Source organism: Phoxinus phoxinus, assembly GCF_949152265.1.
Source record: "Phoxinus phoxinus genome assembly, chromosome: 15".
NCBI classification, from domain to species: domain Eukaryota; kingdom Metazoa; phylum Chordata; class Actinopteri; order Cypriniformes; family Leuciscidae; genus Phoxinus; species Phoxinus phoxinus.
In genome coordinates this window covers 8,605,599-8,622,884 of record NC_136890.1, presented here as the reverse complement: position 1 = coordinate 8,622,884, position 17,286 = coordinate 8,605,599, and the positions used below count along the sequence as shown (strand labels likewise).

Here is a 17,286-nt window from a genome sequence, read left to right as displayed (position 1 = left end):
AATATAATCAGTTGATACAGTTTCAACAACAATAAGTAGAATAATGCACTTATCTCATCACTGTCCAACAGTGGTTATTTGATGTTAATAGATTATATTCAGTAACAATACTCTCTTGCCACAGATCGGACAATCTGAATTTAGATTTTTAAAATACATTATGGGAATTTTTGTTTTTTTTAGACAGAAATCAAGAATCAGCGTATGAATCTCAACAATGGTGGCATGTTTCATGCCGCAATGCATGCTGGGAACCACAATAGTATAAAACTCACGGCTCCCAGGATGCATTGCGGCATGAAACATGTCACCATTGTTGAGATTCATATGCTGATTCTTGACATCTGTGTCTTAAAATAAAAAATTCCCTATAATGTGTTTTAAATATTCTAAATTCAGAATGTCCAATCTGTAGCGATTATCGTTGGTGAATATAATCTTACTAATATCCAATAACCACTTTAGGACAGTGATGAGACAAGTGCATTACTCTACTTTTTGTAATTGAAAATTATATCACCTGATCATCTTTGTTTCTGGCTTTCTTTGTAATAATTTACATGTTTTGGTAAAAACTGTTACAAAAACCAAACTCACACAAAAAAGTTAAGAGTAAAACTGCCCAACTAACGGAAACACTGGTCACCAGAATGGTAACCAAAAAATGTCAATAAATCGTCAACATCTAAACCTCTGTTAATTCTCACTAAGATCTTCTGTAGATGTATGACAGAAATAAAGTCAATCTGGTTAATAAGTGAGGTTGGTAATGCTGTTTGTGGAGTTGTTCAATCCTCCTCTGCTGAGATCTTGCTGTGGCTGGAAGTCAGTTGTAGTTCTTGAGTTTCTCTTTCCTTCAGTGACTCTGCTTGTTGACAGCAGGTGTTCATCATTAATGCCCATTCAGACTTAAAGGGGTCATGACATGAGAAACGTCTCGGTTACGGATGTAACCCTCGTTCCCTGAGTAGGGAACGGAGACGTTACGTCGAATGACGACGAATGGGGTTCGCTTAGAAGCCTATCCTCTTCGAATATTAATAAAACGAGCCAATGGCAAGCAAATGCCATGGGTCTGCTGAATTTGCATAGCGTAACTCCGCCCCACTCTGTGGGTATATAAGGAAGTGAGCCGGCAACATGCAGATATGTTTCTTCGCTGAAGGAGCCAAGCTGAACTCAGGCTGTTCCAGCGGTACAGCGGAAGTGGCAGGAAGACGTAACGTCTCCGTTCCCTACTCAGGGAACGAGGGTTACATCAGTAACCGAGACGTTCCCTTTCGTTGTCACTTCGAGTTACGTCGAATGACGACGAATGGGGTTCCCAGTCCAATCACGCCACCTCGGCTGTCTTCCAGTGCCCTGCGTAAGTCTGAGCTCCCTGTCGTGAGACTAGCACGGACGAAGGACTCCTACTTAACACAGGAATACCAAGGTACACTGGGAAGCATATCACAGTGGAAATATGCAATCAGTGCCCGCCCGAAGGGGGGGGGACTTAAAAAACACACATATGACCCGGAAGGGGGTGCATACGAGAACACTGGGGTGTCCAGCCCGTAGGGTGGAGTATTTCAACCCCAGGGGTGGCAGACTGGCTTGCCAAGGGAAAGACACATGCTCGAGAGAGGCTTACAGTGGAAATACACACGTGGGGGTCGCCCAGAGGGGGAACCATGCACATGGTGGCACCTAGCCAACGCGAAAGCTGCCGGAGGCATAACTCTGGCGTTGACGTCAACAGCGCTGGAGGAACTCAGGGCTTATGAGGCTCACCTGAGGAATATCGCACGTATCCAGTCCGTGGAGTGGAATGGCGAGCAAGCGAAGACACCTGAGCGGGTCCTAGCACCGGCTGGTGAAGCGAGTACTCGGGAGGACACTGGCTCCACTCGGAGATTGTAGAATCTGGCGAATGTGTTGGGTGTCGCCCAGCCTGCAGCTCTGCAGATGTCTGTTAGCGAGGCGCCATGCGCTAGAGCCCAAGAGGAGGCCACACTCCGGGTGGAGTGGGCCGTCACACCAAGGGGGCACGGTCGACCTTGCTGCTGGTAAGCCAAAGCAATGGCGTCCACTATCCAGTGAGACAACCTTTGCTTGGAGAGAGCCTTTCCCTTCAGCTTCCCACCATAACAGACAAAGAGCTGGTCTGAGGTCCTGAAACACTGCGTTCTGTCTACGTAAGCACGGAGGCGCGTACTGGACAGAGCAATGCCAAGGCTGGGTCTGCCTCCTCCAGGGGCAGCGCTTGCAGGTTCACCACCTGGTCCCGGAAGGGAGTGGTGGGAACCTTGGGCACATATCCAGGCCGGGGTCTCAGGATCACGTGAGAAAAGGCCGGCCCGAATTCCAGGCACGCTTCGTCTACAGAAAATGCGTGCAGGTCCCCTATCCTCTTGATGGAGGCCAAAGCAACCAGGAGTGCTGTCTTAATTGACAGGAACTTAAGCTCCACTGATTGCAGAGGCTCAAAGGGAGCACTCTGCAGGGCAGTTAGTACCACTGAGAGGTCCCAAGAGGGAACGAGAGGAGGGCGAGGAGGCTGTAGTCTCCTCGCTCCTCTCAGGAACCTGATGACCAGGTCGTGCTTTCCCACGGACTTACCATCAACTGCATCGTGATGTGTGGCGATAGCGGCAACATATACTTTCAGGGTGGAGGGAGACAGCCTTCGCTCCAACCCATCCTGCAGGAAGGAAAGCACGACACTGATCGGGCATGATCTGGGGTCTTCTGAGTGAGAAGAGCACCAAGAGACGAAGAGGTTCCACTTCAACGCGTAGGCATGTCTAGTGGACGACGCTCTAGCGGAAGTGATGGTAGCCACCACCGCTGGTGGTAGGGTACTCAAACCTGCCTCGTCCCGTCCAGGAGCCACACGTGGAGGTTCCAAAGATCGGGACGAGGGTGCCAAGGGGTGCCCCGTCCCTGAGAAAGGAAGTCCTTCCTCAGAGGAATTGGCCAGGGAGGTGCTGTCGCGAGGAGTACAAGTTCGGAGAACCAGGTTCGGGTGGGCCAGTGCGGCGCAACCACTATGACCTGCTCCTCGTCCTCCCTGATCTTGCACAGGGTCTGTGCAAGAAGGCTCACTGGGGGAAACGCATACTTGCGGAGGCCCCGGGGCCAGCTGTGCGCCAGAGCGTCCGTGCCGAGCGTGCCCTCGGTCAGGGAGTAAAACTGGGCGCAGTGGGACGAGTCGTGGGAGGCAAACAGGTCTACCTGTGCGTCCCCGAACTGATCCCAAATCAGCTGGCCGCCTGGGGATGGAGTCTCCATTCTCTCGGAAGAGGCTGAAGCCGTGAGAGCTCGTCGGCTGCACAGTTCAGGTCTCCCGGAAAATAATGGCTCGAAGCGACCTCAGATGCTTCTGACTCCATATGAGGAGGTGGCGGGCGAGTTGCGACATACGGCGGGAGCGTAGACCACCTTGTCGGTTGATGTACGCTACTGTCACGGTATTGTCTGATGGGACTAGTACGTGCTGGTTCTTGAGCAGCGCCCGGAAGCGGTGCAGAGCGAGACGTACTGCCAGCAACTCGAGGCAATTGACATGCCATAGGCGGTGGGGTCCTGTCCAGGAACCCGCGGCAGCATGTCCATTGCACATGGCGCCCCAGCCCGTGGAGGAGGCATCCGTTGAGACAACAACATGCCTGGAAACTCGTTCTAAGGGCACTCCGGCCCGAGAAAGCTGAGATTCGTCCACGGGGTGAAGGTCTGATGGCAGGTCGGAGTAACTGGTACTCGGAACGTGCCCTGACGCCATGCCCACCTCGGGACTCGATCGCAAAGCCAGTGCTGAAGCGGTCTCATATGAAGCAATCCGAGCGGCGTTGCCGCGGCTGCAGATGCCATATGCCCCAGGAGCCTCTGAAAAAGTTTCAGTGGAACCGCACTCTTGCCCTCAAATTGTCTCAGGCAAGTCGGCAGTGACTGCGCGCGCTCGCTCGTAAGCTGCGCGCACATGGCGACCGAGTCGAATTTCCTACCGAGAAAAGAGATCCTCTGCACGGGGCAAAGTTTGCTCTTCTCCCAGTTGACCCGAAGGCCCAGACGGGCTAGGTGCCGGAGCACTAGGTCCCTGTGTTCGCAACCCTGGTCCGAGAGTGAGCTAGGATTAGCCAGTCATCGAGATAATTCAGGATGCGAACCCCGTGCTGCCGTAGCGGCACAAGGGCTGCCTCGACGATCTTCGTGAAGACGCGAGGAGACAGGGCCAACCCGAATGGGAGAACTGCGTACCGGTATGCCTGCCCCTCGAAAGCAAACCGCAAGAACGGTCTGTGACGAGAAAAAATGGAGACATGAAGTAGGCGTCCTTCAGGTCGATCGCTGCAAACCAATCCTGTGGCTGCACACATTCGAAAATGCGCTTGGCCCTGAGCCTCTTGAACGGAAGCCTGTGAAGGGAACGGTTCAAGACGCGCAGATCCAGGATTGGCCGTAACCCACCGGATTTCCTGGGGACAATGAAGTAGGGGCTGTAGAAGCCGGACCTCATTGCGGCTGGAGGGACAGTCTCGATCGCACCCTTCGCCAGCAGGGTGGCGACCTCCGCACTCATGACAGGGGCATTGCCACCGACCATAGTGAAGCGGACTCCCCTGAAGCGGGGAGGAGACCGTGCGAACTGAATCGCATAGCCGAGCCTGATGGTTCGCGCGAGCCAGCGGGACAGGGGGGAAGCTCTAACCAGGCTCCCACGGACTGTGCCAGCGGGGTCATGCGAACGACAGACGTCCCCCCGGGGGTGCAGCGAAGCGGAATGACCGGCCCAGACGTGGGTGGCATAGCGGCCCGGTGTGGGGGCACGGTCATTAGCCGCGTCCTGCCAGAGGAGGCCAGGGAAGGACCAGCGTTCCACAGGGGCGTGCTCTGGCAGGGGTCTGGCGACAGAGGGGGACGAGAGTGGCGAGGCCCGTGAGCGTGCGCACTGTCATCCGAGAACTCTGTGACAGAGGAGGGCGAGAGTGGCGGGACCCGAGGGTGGCGCGCACTGTCGTCCGAAAACTCTGTGTGCTCAGAGATGGGAGAGACAGTTCTTTGGAAAAAGAGGTTTTCCCCCCGGCCCTCCACCGGGGGAAGGAGTGGCCCTGCAACCACCTCCTAGAAAGAACTGCAACCCATCTCTGGGCTGCCCGTAACGGGAGCACCGCATTGCTGCGGGGCTGGTACGGGCTGGGGCGCCTTCCTGCGACTACCTCCACGGCACGGCCTGGGTGAAGGGTGCTGCTAGGGCCGGCAGGGAGTGTCGCAGGAGGGCGCCCTCGGCGGCAAGCGGAATGAGGCAGCTGAGCCGGCGGCTGAGCAGCTGGCCGCGGGATCAGAGCCTCAGTCTGCTCTGGGCAGCCGAGAACTCTGGGCAGAGTCCTCGACTGCGCCGCCGAGGAGGCCAGTCTGGGATATGGGGAGTTGAGGAAGCGGGTTCACTCAGCCTCGCCCATATCAACCAGACTAAGCCAGTTTTTGTCTCTGGACCACATATGTGGACATCACCTGACCCAGGGAGCGTGTGGTCACCTTCGTCGCCCGTAGAGCGAGGTCGGTGGCGGCACGCAGCTCTTGCAAGAGCCCTGGACCAGCCCTACCCTCGTGCATTAGCAATGAGCACCCCTGGCCTGGTAGACCTGAAGGATGGGCATAGCATGCAGTGAGGTGGCAGCCAGCCCCGCAGCTCTATAGATCTCTGCCACCGGAGTAGACAAAAACCTACATGCTTTGGGGTGGGTGGGTGCTTAGGGCCGCCACGCCAGTGGAGGCGCTGTGGGGACACAGTTGTGTTGCCACAGAACACTCCATAGGGGGAACCCCAGTGTACCCACTGGCCGCGACCTCATCGAGGGCAGAGAAGGCGGAAGAGGCCGCTGAGTAATCTCATGACCTCTTCATGCACGTCCAGGAAGAAAGGAATTGGGGGCGGGCCGACGTGTGCCGGTGCGTCCCCAAAAACCGATCATCAGCCTTAAGCACTTGGGACATGGCGGAGTGTTCCACACAAGCCCAAATGCTCGCGACTGCCCGGGGAAGCATGGCAGAGTTCTGGTTCAGACTCGGGCAATGCTGGCACACCCGGAGGAGGCAGCACAGCCGAGTCTTCTCCAGCGTACTCACGCCCACCTTGTGATGCGGCGATAGACAAGATTTCATCTGCCGGGGCATCGAATGAAATGCTGGACCAGCCCGCGACCTCTGGCCGGGACTGGTCAGCGATCCCATCCGGATACCACACGGGTTGCAATGTGAAGAGGAGTGTGTGGACCGAGGATAGATCGTCGGGTTGGTTCCACACAGCAGCCTCTGATCACCCTGGCCACCAGCCGAAGTATTCCCTCTTGCGGAGAGAATAGATCGGGGTGTGGATGAGGGGACTCTCTCTCGAGGAGGTCATCGAGTCTCGATCGTTACATCGCGATGGTCATGTCCCCGCAATGAGAACATGACGCATCCACGAACGCTGTCTGTGCGTTTGCCCAAACACATCAGACAGCGTCCGTGCCCATCAGCTGATTTAATCTGTGTATCGCACCCAGAAACACACGGGCGAACCGTCTTTAAAAAGACGCGCCGCGTGCAGCTCTTTTAGAGAGATAAAACTCAAACAGCAGTGTTGAAGCGCCCAGGGAGAGACACACGACTGGCAGACCACTGCGCAGATCGGCAGGCAATATGAAGCTCGCTGGAATTCGCCGTCACACCAACACTTCTGAAGAGTAGCTCGTCTCGAAGAGTGAAGAGAGATGATCTCAGAATGGCTTGTGGAGTGAAGAATGCTCTTGGCTCCGAAAGCGAAAACATATCTGCATGTTGCCGGCTCACTTCCTTATATACCCACAGAGTGGGGCGGAGTTACGCTATGCAAATTCAGCAGACCCATGGCATTTGCTTGCCATTGGCTCGTTTTATTAATATTCGAAGAGGATAGGCTTCTAAGCGAACCCCATTCGTCGTCATTCGACGTAACTCGAAGTGACAACGAAAGGGAACCAAATTTACCTTGATCTTTTGGTATATAAGAGGTCCTTGTACCCTTAAAACGTCCTGCAAGTTTCATAGCTTAAGACGTCCTCCCCATTATAAACGAATCATTTATTTATTCAAACTCTAAATACAGCTCGTTCTGGATCCATGGTAAGAAGTGACGTCAAGGTACGAAGTGACGTACCAGCGTTTGCATACGACCGCCTCCGGCACAAGACAACTACGCTTTAAGCGCAAGGCAACTACGCTCATTTCGTATCATTGTCGCGCCCGCGCCCTGCGCGCCTCACAAGTGTTCAGTCGACGGACAGCGAGTGGGTCTGTGTACAGGGAAATTACGATGCCACACAGATGTGCTGTTCCTGGCTGTGGACAAACGACATCTTTGAATACGCTGCGAAAGATCCAGTCGTCAGGGAAAAATGGATGCACTTTATTTTTTGTGGACGTCTCAGTCACGGCAGTGTTAGTTTAAGCGTTTGTTCTATACATTTGAAGGATGACTGTTTTGAGAACAAATCCCAAAATGATGCTGGCTTTGCCAGAAAACTGTTGCTCAAAGATAAGTCTGTGCCGACTATTCTGGGCTCAACAACGACGACGCAAACTGTAAGTAAAGTAATGTATTTAAAACTTTAAACTACTTTTTAAATACGCCGAATCCGCAAACGTTCTGGCTGGGGGCGTTAATAATTGATGCATAGGCACTGACGTTAGCCAATCATAACAGTGGGCGTTAACACTGAACTCTTAAAGGGGAAACACCCCCAAAACAGACTGTTTGAATCAGAGGATGAGAAACAGGGTGGGAAAAGGTCATAAATCACTACATTTTAAAAGTTTTTTGTAAAAAAAACTATAGTAATACTATAATTGCACCTAAGGGAACATAATAATAAAATAAAAAAACCCATGTCATGACCCCTTTAATTAATCACTTAAGTATTTCATTAACTTTAACTCTGATTCAGATTTTACTGTGATGGACTGCAACCTTAAGTAATTGTAACCTCATCACATTACAGAATTTGAACAGAATCTGGCATACTAAAACACTAAAACACTACTAAAACATACTACAGTAGTAATTATTTGCATAACTGTACTAAAATGTAGTTTATTCCTCCAAATAAAGGATTATGTGTTCCCTTTTGTCACTACCAAAACAATAATGTCACAACCGAAACTTCAAGACATGTTTCGGTTGTGACTGTTTTGGTAGTGACAATTTTAGATACTTTTGAGCCTAGCTCGAAGATGCTAATCAGCACATGGTTAGCAATCACTGGTCAGAACAGATGAACACATATATAACAACTACATTTTATGGAATAACATCCCAAAAAGTTTTCTCAATAGCAGAAAAAATTTGTTTGGTAGTGACATTCCTTAAACTTACACACAGATTTTTAGACTTTAGGACACATTTACCTCAAAATGATGGGATCAATCTACTCACCATATAGCACATGAGAGAGAGGGACACAGGAATATTTCCTGATCAAAAATGTAGGGGTGTGGTTAAAATCAGTCTCAGCCAATGGACTACAACCTTCACTGTTTTGGTACTGACATGAAATTGCAGGACACTATTTTTTAGATAAAGTTTCATGATTTTAAAAAAATATATAATATAGAACTGGACATTTGCACACATATACATTTGTGTATACATATGTTTTTGTGAAAATAAGATGCAATATATGCATCTATGAATGTAAATGTGATTTATTTGGATTGTTTAGGTGTGATTGTGTTGTGATGGTGATTATTACAGTTTTGAATGTATATGTAGGTCATAAATCGAGATCCCAATTTGTCGGTATGTTCCGACGTGACGTCTCCGTTTCCTCCTTCAGGGAACGGGACGTAACCTAGATGTTTTCTGTCTTATACAGAACCATCATCATCCTACATGTTGCTGCTCCTTATCAACAGTTTAATAAAGCATCAAGAGTTTTGCATTGAAACGCGTCATGAATTTAAAATACTTAGACTCTTAGATAGTGGTTTAGCTAAAGAAAGTAAACTGAGTGGTTGGATCGACCCAGTAGGGTGAGTTATATTGTTGTTATTTTTCAAATTATTAGTGTGTTTTTCTACGTTTGATTAGATAAAATAATCATTAATCATCCAATCCAGTGTAGGTCATAAAAATTATTATAATTATATAATTACAATTATTTACATTTTATTCAAGGTCAGAGAACTTGTTGATTATTATAGAGCCTACTTGATTTACTTTACCCCTAAATGTTAATTAATGCATTAACTATCATTTACTTAAGGTTGCCTTTATACATGCATGAATCCATATGACTCCGGTCATAGTTAAGGTTAGCTTATTAATTCTTTTTTTCAATACATGGCATTCATAACAAATATACAGAAAATCCACTATGTAACAAAAATAGGGAAACAAGGAAGGAACATTCTTAACCCAATCACACAATATTTCCCCCTTCCCATATTAGCCCTTTACTCATTCTTAATTTAGCTCATGCATTCACTCATTAGTCCATGTTGAAGTATTAATTCATGTAATTAGCACATGATTATGATTATGCACACTTATTGTAAAATGTTACCATATATATATATATATATATGTATGTATGTATGTATGTATGTATGTATGTATGTATATATATATATATATATATATATATATATATATATATAAAAGCATATCTATAATGTGTTTAATAATTGTATTTTCATACTTTATTAATGATCAGTTAATCATTTCTAAATGAAGTATTGCTTTATTTACAAACCAGTTATTTTGGAGTTGTCAGTGGTTGTCATAAGATCACTTAGAAAGTGAAAGTAAACTTTTAAATGTACATTCAAACATCTTATTATTCATAAATCTAGTAATAGTTACTTAGTGTGTTAATAAATGCTTTATTAACATGTATTTCTACTGTAATTCTTATTATAAAGCATTCAGTAGTGGTCAGTTAACTATTTTTGTGAGCTCATCTAAAGTGAGGACTATTTATGCCTTGTAAAGCATTTACAAAAGAGATTTAAAGGCTCAGTTATCTTCTAAAGAGAAAAAGGAAACAAACACAACACAGTGAAACAGAACATATGTATATGTATTCGAGGTCCTGACTCTCTGTGGTCGTTAAAAATCCCAGGATGTCCTTCGATAAAGAGTAGGGGTGTAACCCCGGCATCCTGGCCAAATTTGCCCCTTGGCCTCTGTCCATCATGGCCTCCTAATCATCCTCATATACTGATTGGCTTCATCACTGTCTCCTCTCTCCACCAGTAAGCTGGTGTGTGGTGGGCGTTCTGGCGCAATATGGCTGCCGTCGCATCATTCAAGTGGATGCTGCACATTGGTGGTGGTTGAGGAGATTCCCCCTTCTATGTAAAGCGCTTGGAGGTCTCAGAAAAAGTGCTATATAAATGTAACGAATTATTATTATTATGTATTTCACAATGCAAAACAAATAACTGAGCCTTTAAATCTATTTTGTAAATACTTTACAAGGCATAAATAGTCCTCACTTTAGATGAGCTCACAAAAACAGTTAACTAACCAGTGACCACTACTGAATGCTTTATAACTAGCTGAATTAACCATGAATTACAGTAGAAATACATGTTAATAAAGCATTTATGATCACACTAAGTAACTATTACTACATGTCTAAATAATAAGATGTATAAATGTACATTTAAATAGTTTATTAATAATTTTCTTACACTTTTGATCTTATGAACCTCTGACAACACCTAAATAACTGGTTTGTAAATAATGTAATACTTCATTTAGAAATGCTAAATTGATCATTAATAAAGTATGAAAATACAATTATTAAACACATTATAAATATGCTTACAAATAAAAAATAAAGCACTTATAGCTGTATTTAAAAACTGCTTATTAACGTTTATTAATGCTTTGTAAATAATGAATTAACTGTTTAATGATGCTTAACTAATGATTACTAGCATGCAGTTATTATAAAGTGTTAGCCTACTTTCTATAGTGCATTTAAACTGCAATCATGTTACTTTCTTTATTTCCAATCATATGTTGTCAATTATTTCTCATTTCTCAACTCACCCATCCTCATCGCCAAATTTTCACACCCAAGGGGGAATGAAACAGCTTTTGATTTATACATCAGGTAAGGTATTTATTCAGTTATTTCCTAAAATATTTTCAAGAAATGTATTTACTCACTGAGGACAAGTCTGGGATTTCCATTATGTTGAAAAAGTGTTGTTCCTGTAAATCTCTTATCCTTTTTGTTTGCTCCTCTCTTCTGCTCTCCTAAAATGTTTCATGCAGCTCTTCCGTGTTAAATTATATTACGTGGTGTAATATCCAGTGCTTATCCTCTCTCTCTGTCCCCCTCTCGCTCTGCACTTTACACTCAACCTCAAACAACAAGTTATGTAAGTTCAGACAGCCTTTCCTCTATTCACTTTTCACACAATGATTATCACAGATGAAATCTGAGTCCCACTCCTCCTCCTCTCTCTCTCTCTTTCACCCCCACCCCCACACTTACACACAGGGGGTGTGGCCTGAAGTCTGAATATCCACCACAATATAAGGACTTTGGTCCTCATAATATAGACCCTTTTACAGCCCACGTGATCAAATAGTTGCGCGCACATTTTGGCAACGGAAGTGGTGTTGTTCCCCACTGGCTCTAACGTGTTAGCAACTCCAAAAGTTTATCAAAACGGTTTCCCAGCATCAAAATGTCTGGTTGTTACATTTACGGTTGCACTAATCTATATTCCACCAAGGGGCTTAAAGGTTGTGTAGGTAAGAATTGTCTAAAGAACTTTTTTTCAAATTGGCTTAAACAGTCTTTATATACCAATACATAATTAAAATGTAAGTACTTTGAAAAAGAGAGTATACAAATTTTGTGACTATAGTGTATTTAATCTTCAAAAAACAGCTCATTAATTCCTGCCGGGACGAAACAAGTGATTGGCTTGCGCGACTGTCACTCTCCGTCGCCATGACTACCGCCGCTATTACTGGCTCTGCCCACGTGCGCGCAGTCGCGCACCCGTTTTTAGGTGGGAGTGATGAGCTGTGTCACTCAGTTTTTTATACTCTCTATTTCAGAGTACTTGCATTTTAATTATGTATTGGTATATAAAGACAGTTTAAACAAACTTGAATTCATTTTTTTTAGACAATTCTGACCTACCCTACCTTTAAGTTTTATAGGATTCCGACAGGATCACGGCCATTTCAGTAGAACCGGCAGGGCCTGTGGCTGCAGGCGATTAAACGTGTTGATTGGAGCGAAAGACATAATAAAAAATGCTCGCGTCTGCAGGACCCACTTGTTTATATACTGTCTATGCTTGACACTCTGCTGATTCTCGCCATACTTCCGTTGCCAATATGTGCGCGCATACGTTGCTACGTCATCATTGTGGTCACACACACACACACACACACACACACACACACACACACACACACACACACACACACACACACACACACACACACACACACACACACACACACACACTTTCTATTGTTTTTTGTTTGTTTCCTCATGGAGATTGTTGGCTGCATGGCTCCCATAATGTAGGTGAATATTCTTTTGTTACACTATAATATCCTATAATTTATCCACAAATTCTTTCTCCTTAAAAGCTTTTTAAGTAGAGCACACCATACCTTTTAGAAAACAACAACAAACAAGGAAACAAACAAACAAGCTATAAACAATTAACAAACAAAAACAAACAAACAAACACTTTGTTAACAGAAATTTGATTTATGGTGTTATAAGACTCTTCCCAGGGCCAGTGGAGCCCCTAAAATACTAGTTTTTGGTTGGTACAGGAAGTTAGTGTTTTTCTTGGAGACTGCAACAAGTGTCCCCCCCCCCTTTCCCCCATTGGTTCCAGATTAGTTCCAGCTAGGCTGTGTTTTCTTTCTGAAATCCTGGAACTCTGTAAAGAAAAATCTTAGGAATGTATTTCATTTTCAAAGTGTATTTCATTCACTTTATACTCAGCATTATTTTTTAGGATTTAGGCTGTTCATGGTAGATAATATTTTATTTTGAGATGTTTAAAAAATATTATTAATCTTTCTCTATCTCTTTCTGTCCCTCACTTCTTTTAAATTTCCCTTTACAACCTCTCTTTCAGTTCTTGTAATTATCATAGGCTGCATGTCAAGTGTCAAGTGACTAACATCACTTGACACTTTTTATATATTTTATAATATATATATATTTCCCATATAAAACCACCACTAAGACAAAGCATTATAAAATTGTTTACTTACGGTTTGTAAAGTGAACATGCCAGGGCCTTTCACACGGAACACGGCAGTCACGAGTGTTTAATTCATTTTCAATGGTAGACATGTGGAAATCGGCAAAACACAGCTGATTTCACTGGCGGCGTGGTGGCGGTGCGAAAGCGGTGCTTGTGCATTGGAAATCTTGCCGCTTCCACAAGCATGGCTTTAACCAATTATTGAACAGATTATTAGAAACCAATAATAAAACATTTCACTGAGCTTATATCGGAGTGTTGAAAACATGGAGAAGATTGTTTTAAATGTAATGGACCCTTTCTGGAGTTCTCAAAAGTGGAAGTTGTCATAGTTAGGTAAACATCTATAGTGATGAAAGGAAGATGACGGAAATATTTTTGTATTCCTAATTGCTCCAATAGCAAAAGAAAAAAAATCATGATAGCGTTTCCCCAAAAAGAAAAAAATATACAGAGATTACCCAGCAAACACAGAACGTTGGCACTACGTACCCGACCTTCTAACAACGTTTTAACAACATGGCCAAAAGGTTGCTATAACTACGTTGTGTGGTGAAGGTTGTTACAGCATTGTCACAATGTTGACATTAAACCACCGTTCAGGGCCATTGCTTAAGGTTGGGCCGAGGGTGTCTGGACAACCACTGGACTACATAATGTACTCGTCACTGCCCTGAAGCGCGAAAATCAGCCTTTTAAATTCCAACAACCTGTTGGGCTCATTGTGTTCTCATTCATCATCGAGCAAGGATATGTGAGTATTGTGTTTAATATAGCCTCAGCTATCAAACACAACCTACAATTTTAATTTCATGTGACTAATGTAGCCTCGCTCGCACTTTTTTAGTTTTTCATTTGATTTGTCCGCTATTTAGTCGTTTCTTTGCTCCTCTTGATTTGTGGATTTTCTCCATCCGGTTACCGTCCTTTATTGGCCGGCTTTTGACAATGTCTGCCATACAGAACCCGATTTTGTTCATTAAACGTTCTGATCTGCCTTTGCTTTTTATGTTTTATTTACTACTTAAAATAAATTTGTATATTCGTTTATTTCTTTGTTCTTTTGTTCTTTTTTTTCTTCACAAATGTAATTGCAAGTGAAATTTGATTACCATATGCAGTTTTCATAAAGTTAAATTAACGAAACCTTCTGTCATTTTTACTCTTCAAAGTGTACACTTGCAAGTGTTGATTATAATTAGGCTAATTTACTGATAGCCCCTTACTGATAGCCCCATTAAATAATTAAAAGGATAAACAATATTTAAAAAGTATATAATTATCTAACAAATTGCTAAATGGGGGATATAGGCATATCTAGCAGCATATATATATAAAAAAAAGTCAGAACGTCGTCTCTCAGTTGCTGAATGTCACGTAACAACGTTGCTACAGCCCTGACAAGTCTTACAATTCTATGTTGTTACAATGTTGCGAGTACGTAGACAGCGAAGTTGCCAAAGCAGATATGCAACGTGCCAGAGACGTTGCCACAACGTAAATGTGTTTGCTGGGTAATTACGCTTCACGTTTCATGAATTCAGTGACTCATTCTCTGTCCTGTGTGTGTGTGTGTGTGTGTGTGTGTGTGTGATTACTTGTGGGTGTGTCTGCTGATTGTCTGATCACTTCAGCATCAGCTGTGGCTCATCTAGCTCAGCTATTTAATGTCTGTGATTTCCATCATTTGTTGTCAGATCGTTGGGTTTTTGTGGTCTAGTCCTGTCCTGTTCGTGTCCCTGGTTTTTCGTCTCCATGTTTCCTGTTTGGAGTGCCTGTTCCTGGATCCCTGCTCGTCCCTGAGGAATTCCATGTAGGATTGTTGCCAGTAATTTCACGGAGGATTGTTGAGGATTGTTGCCCATCCTGCGCTTTTCTGTACATTGGATTATATTACAATAAACTAGTTTCACTCGCATTGGAATCGGACTCAACTTCTAGACCAAAACCTGACAGAACAATCTGACCACACATGGATTCAGCGAGAGAGGAGAGTCTGCAGGAATTTCTATCCCACAGCAATTCACACATTGATCATCAAGAGGAACAGATGGCGGCCACAGGTCACGCGGTACAGGTCTTGGTGGCACAGGTGTCCGAGCTCACCAACCAACTTCGTCAACTAACTGTTCCCACTGCGCCAGCCCCACCACCAGTTCCCCCCACTCATACTACCGATCGTCAGCCTGAGCCGTGCCTACCCACACCAGAGTGTTACACGGGTGCTCACCAACTCGTTCCATGCACTCTCTGAGGAGATAAGGCGGGTGTTCGATCGTGTGGTGGCGGGTCGTGAGGCGGCCCGTGTGCTCGCTGACCTCCGTCAGAACAACAGACTCTGATTATTCTATCGAATTCCGGACATTGGCGGCAGAGTGCAAATGGAACGAGGAGGTGCGGTGGGACATGTTCCTGCATGGGCTGGCTGAGCGCATTCAGAAAGAGATCTTCGCTTTGGAGCTTCCCACTATTCTGGATGGATTGATTGAGTTAGCGTTGCACGTGGACGCGTGATCTTCAACGTCAAGATCAATGGACACGTCAAATTCCGGATCTTCAACCCTCCCAGTATTCTACCACCAGTGCCAAGAATGCGGTCAGCATGGCTTTCCCGGGAGGAGAGAGAACGGCAGAGAGCTAGAGGACTTTGTTTGTACTGTGGAGGAGCTGGACATTTCCTGGTGGATTGTCCAGTAAAAGACCAAGCCCTGCAGTTGCACTGAGGTTACTGTCGGAAAAAGCCTCATCAGTTACTCTCCTCCTGGTAAGACTGTGTTAGGGGGGTAACAGTTATAAGACCCGAGACCAGATATGATGAAAGAAGACCAGGAGTCGTGAGGTTCAATCAAAAAGATAAAGATTTACTGAAGAATAGTTTGCAGTTTCATCGGTAGAGTGAGCGTCAAAGTCTCACGAGGAGGTCGCAAGACAACTCTACCTTACACAAAATAATACACCAATTATACCATTTTGCAAGGGCAAGCATCGCATCATCATACATCTGATTGGCTAAGAGAATATAGAACCATAAACAATTTCACACATGTGAGCAGATAAAAGGTGCCTATCGCCATTAGTTAGGATAGCTGTCGCCAATCCTTAGATTTAGGTCAGCGTTGACCTCACAAGTTAGAGGAGAGCGTCGATGAGGCTGAGCGTTGGGTCCCAAATGCCTACGTAGAAAGTCAAACACAGACACACACATAACATCACCAAGGCCGAAGAGTACTTGAGCTTCGTATTATCAGTTAGCCAAAACATAGCTCCTCAGGAAGAAAGGGAGAGAAATTGCATTGCTCTCATGAGAAAATTATAATTTCACAAGCACAAAAGAATATAGAAATGACTATGTGATAATGCATATATTTGATTATTGATTTGTATAAAAGTAATGTAAGCATTCAAAAGGATATAGAATGAAATGTATATATAACTGACTGAAGAGACAAGGGATTTTGACCAACCCTTCAAGTCCCCCGTTTTAGACCTATGTGGGGTCCAATACCGCCACGTCTGGTCTAACAAGTGAGGTCGCTACGGAAGGTGGAGTGGTGACGCATGATTCCCTGGCGGGTCACAATTGTCTCTTCGCCTTTTTACGGACATGCTGGAAACTAAAAATTCCAGTCCCCATTCCAAGGCTCTCCCACCTTCCACTCACAACAGGGCATCAATGTTGTTCTTCCTCAGTTTATCGCTCAGGCGGTTTGTCAGCTTTATCAGTCTGCTTTCCTCCTCAACAGGATTCAACTTACTGCAAGAAGACCTGCAAATATATGAGAAGAAGAAACGAACACACATACACAGAAGAGCCAACCATTTTGCATAATGAGGGTACTACCGGGATAATTTGGGGAGTGACCAAGCCAAAAGGTCACCGTCTCATTTCCGTCCAAGCGATAGCAGCGACAATTAACGTTCTGATACATGGTTGGAATTAAATTTAGACCCTCAGTTGAATTTAGGGATGGGTATTGAACCCATGATGGACGGTTATCAATCTCCTCACAATCCCAG

General features: G+C 45.2%; 1 protein-coding gene across 2 annotated transcripts in view; it reads right to left on the bottom strand.

Moving 5' to 3' along the window:
* Window positions 1-11,483, bottom strand: part of LOC307011560 (cytosolic sulfotransferase 3) — a 42,572-nt gene extending 31,089 nt beyond the window's left edge. For both annotated transcript variants that reach the window (XR_013800436.1, XM_079637386.1), the window contains exon 1: window positions 11,183-11,483. Coding sequence is in view for 1 of the 2 variants with exons in the window: in XM_079637386.1 (XP_079493512.1) it covers window positions 11,183-11,206 (24 nt within the window). In the remaining variant the exon portion in view is untranslated. The remainder of the gene's footprint in view (window positions 1-11,182) is intronic.
* Window positions 11,484-17,286: the final 5,803 nt, after the last annotated feature.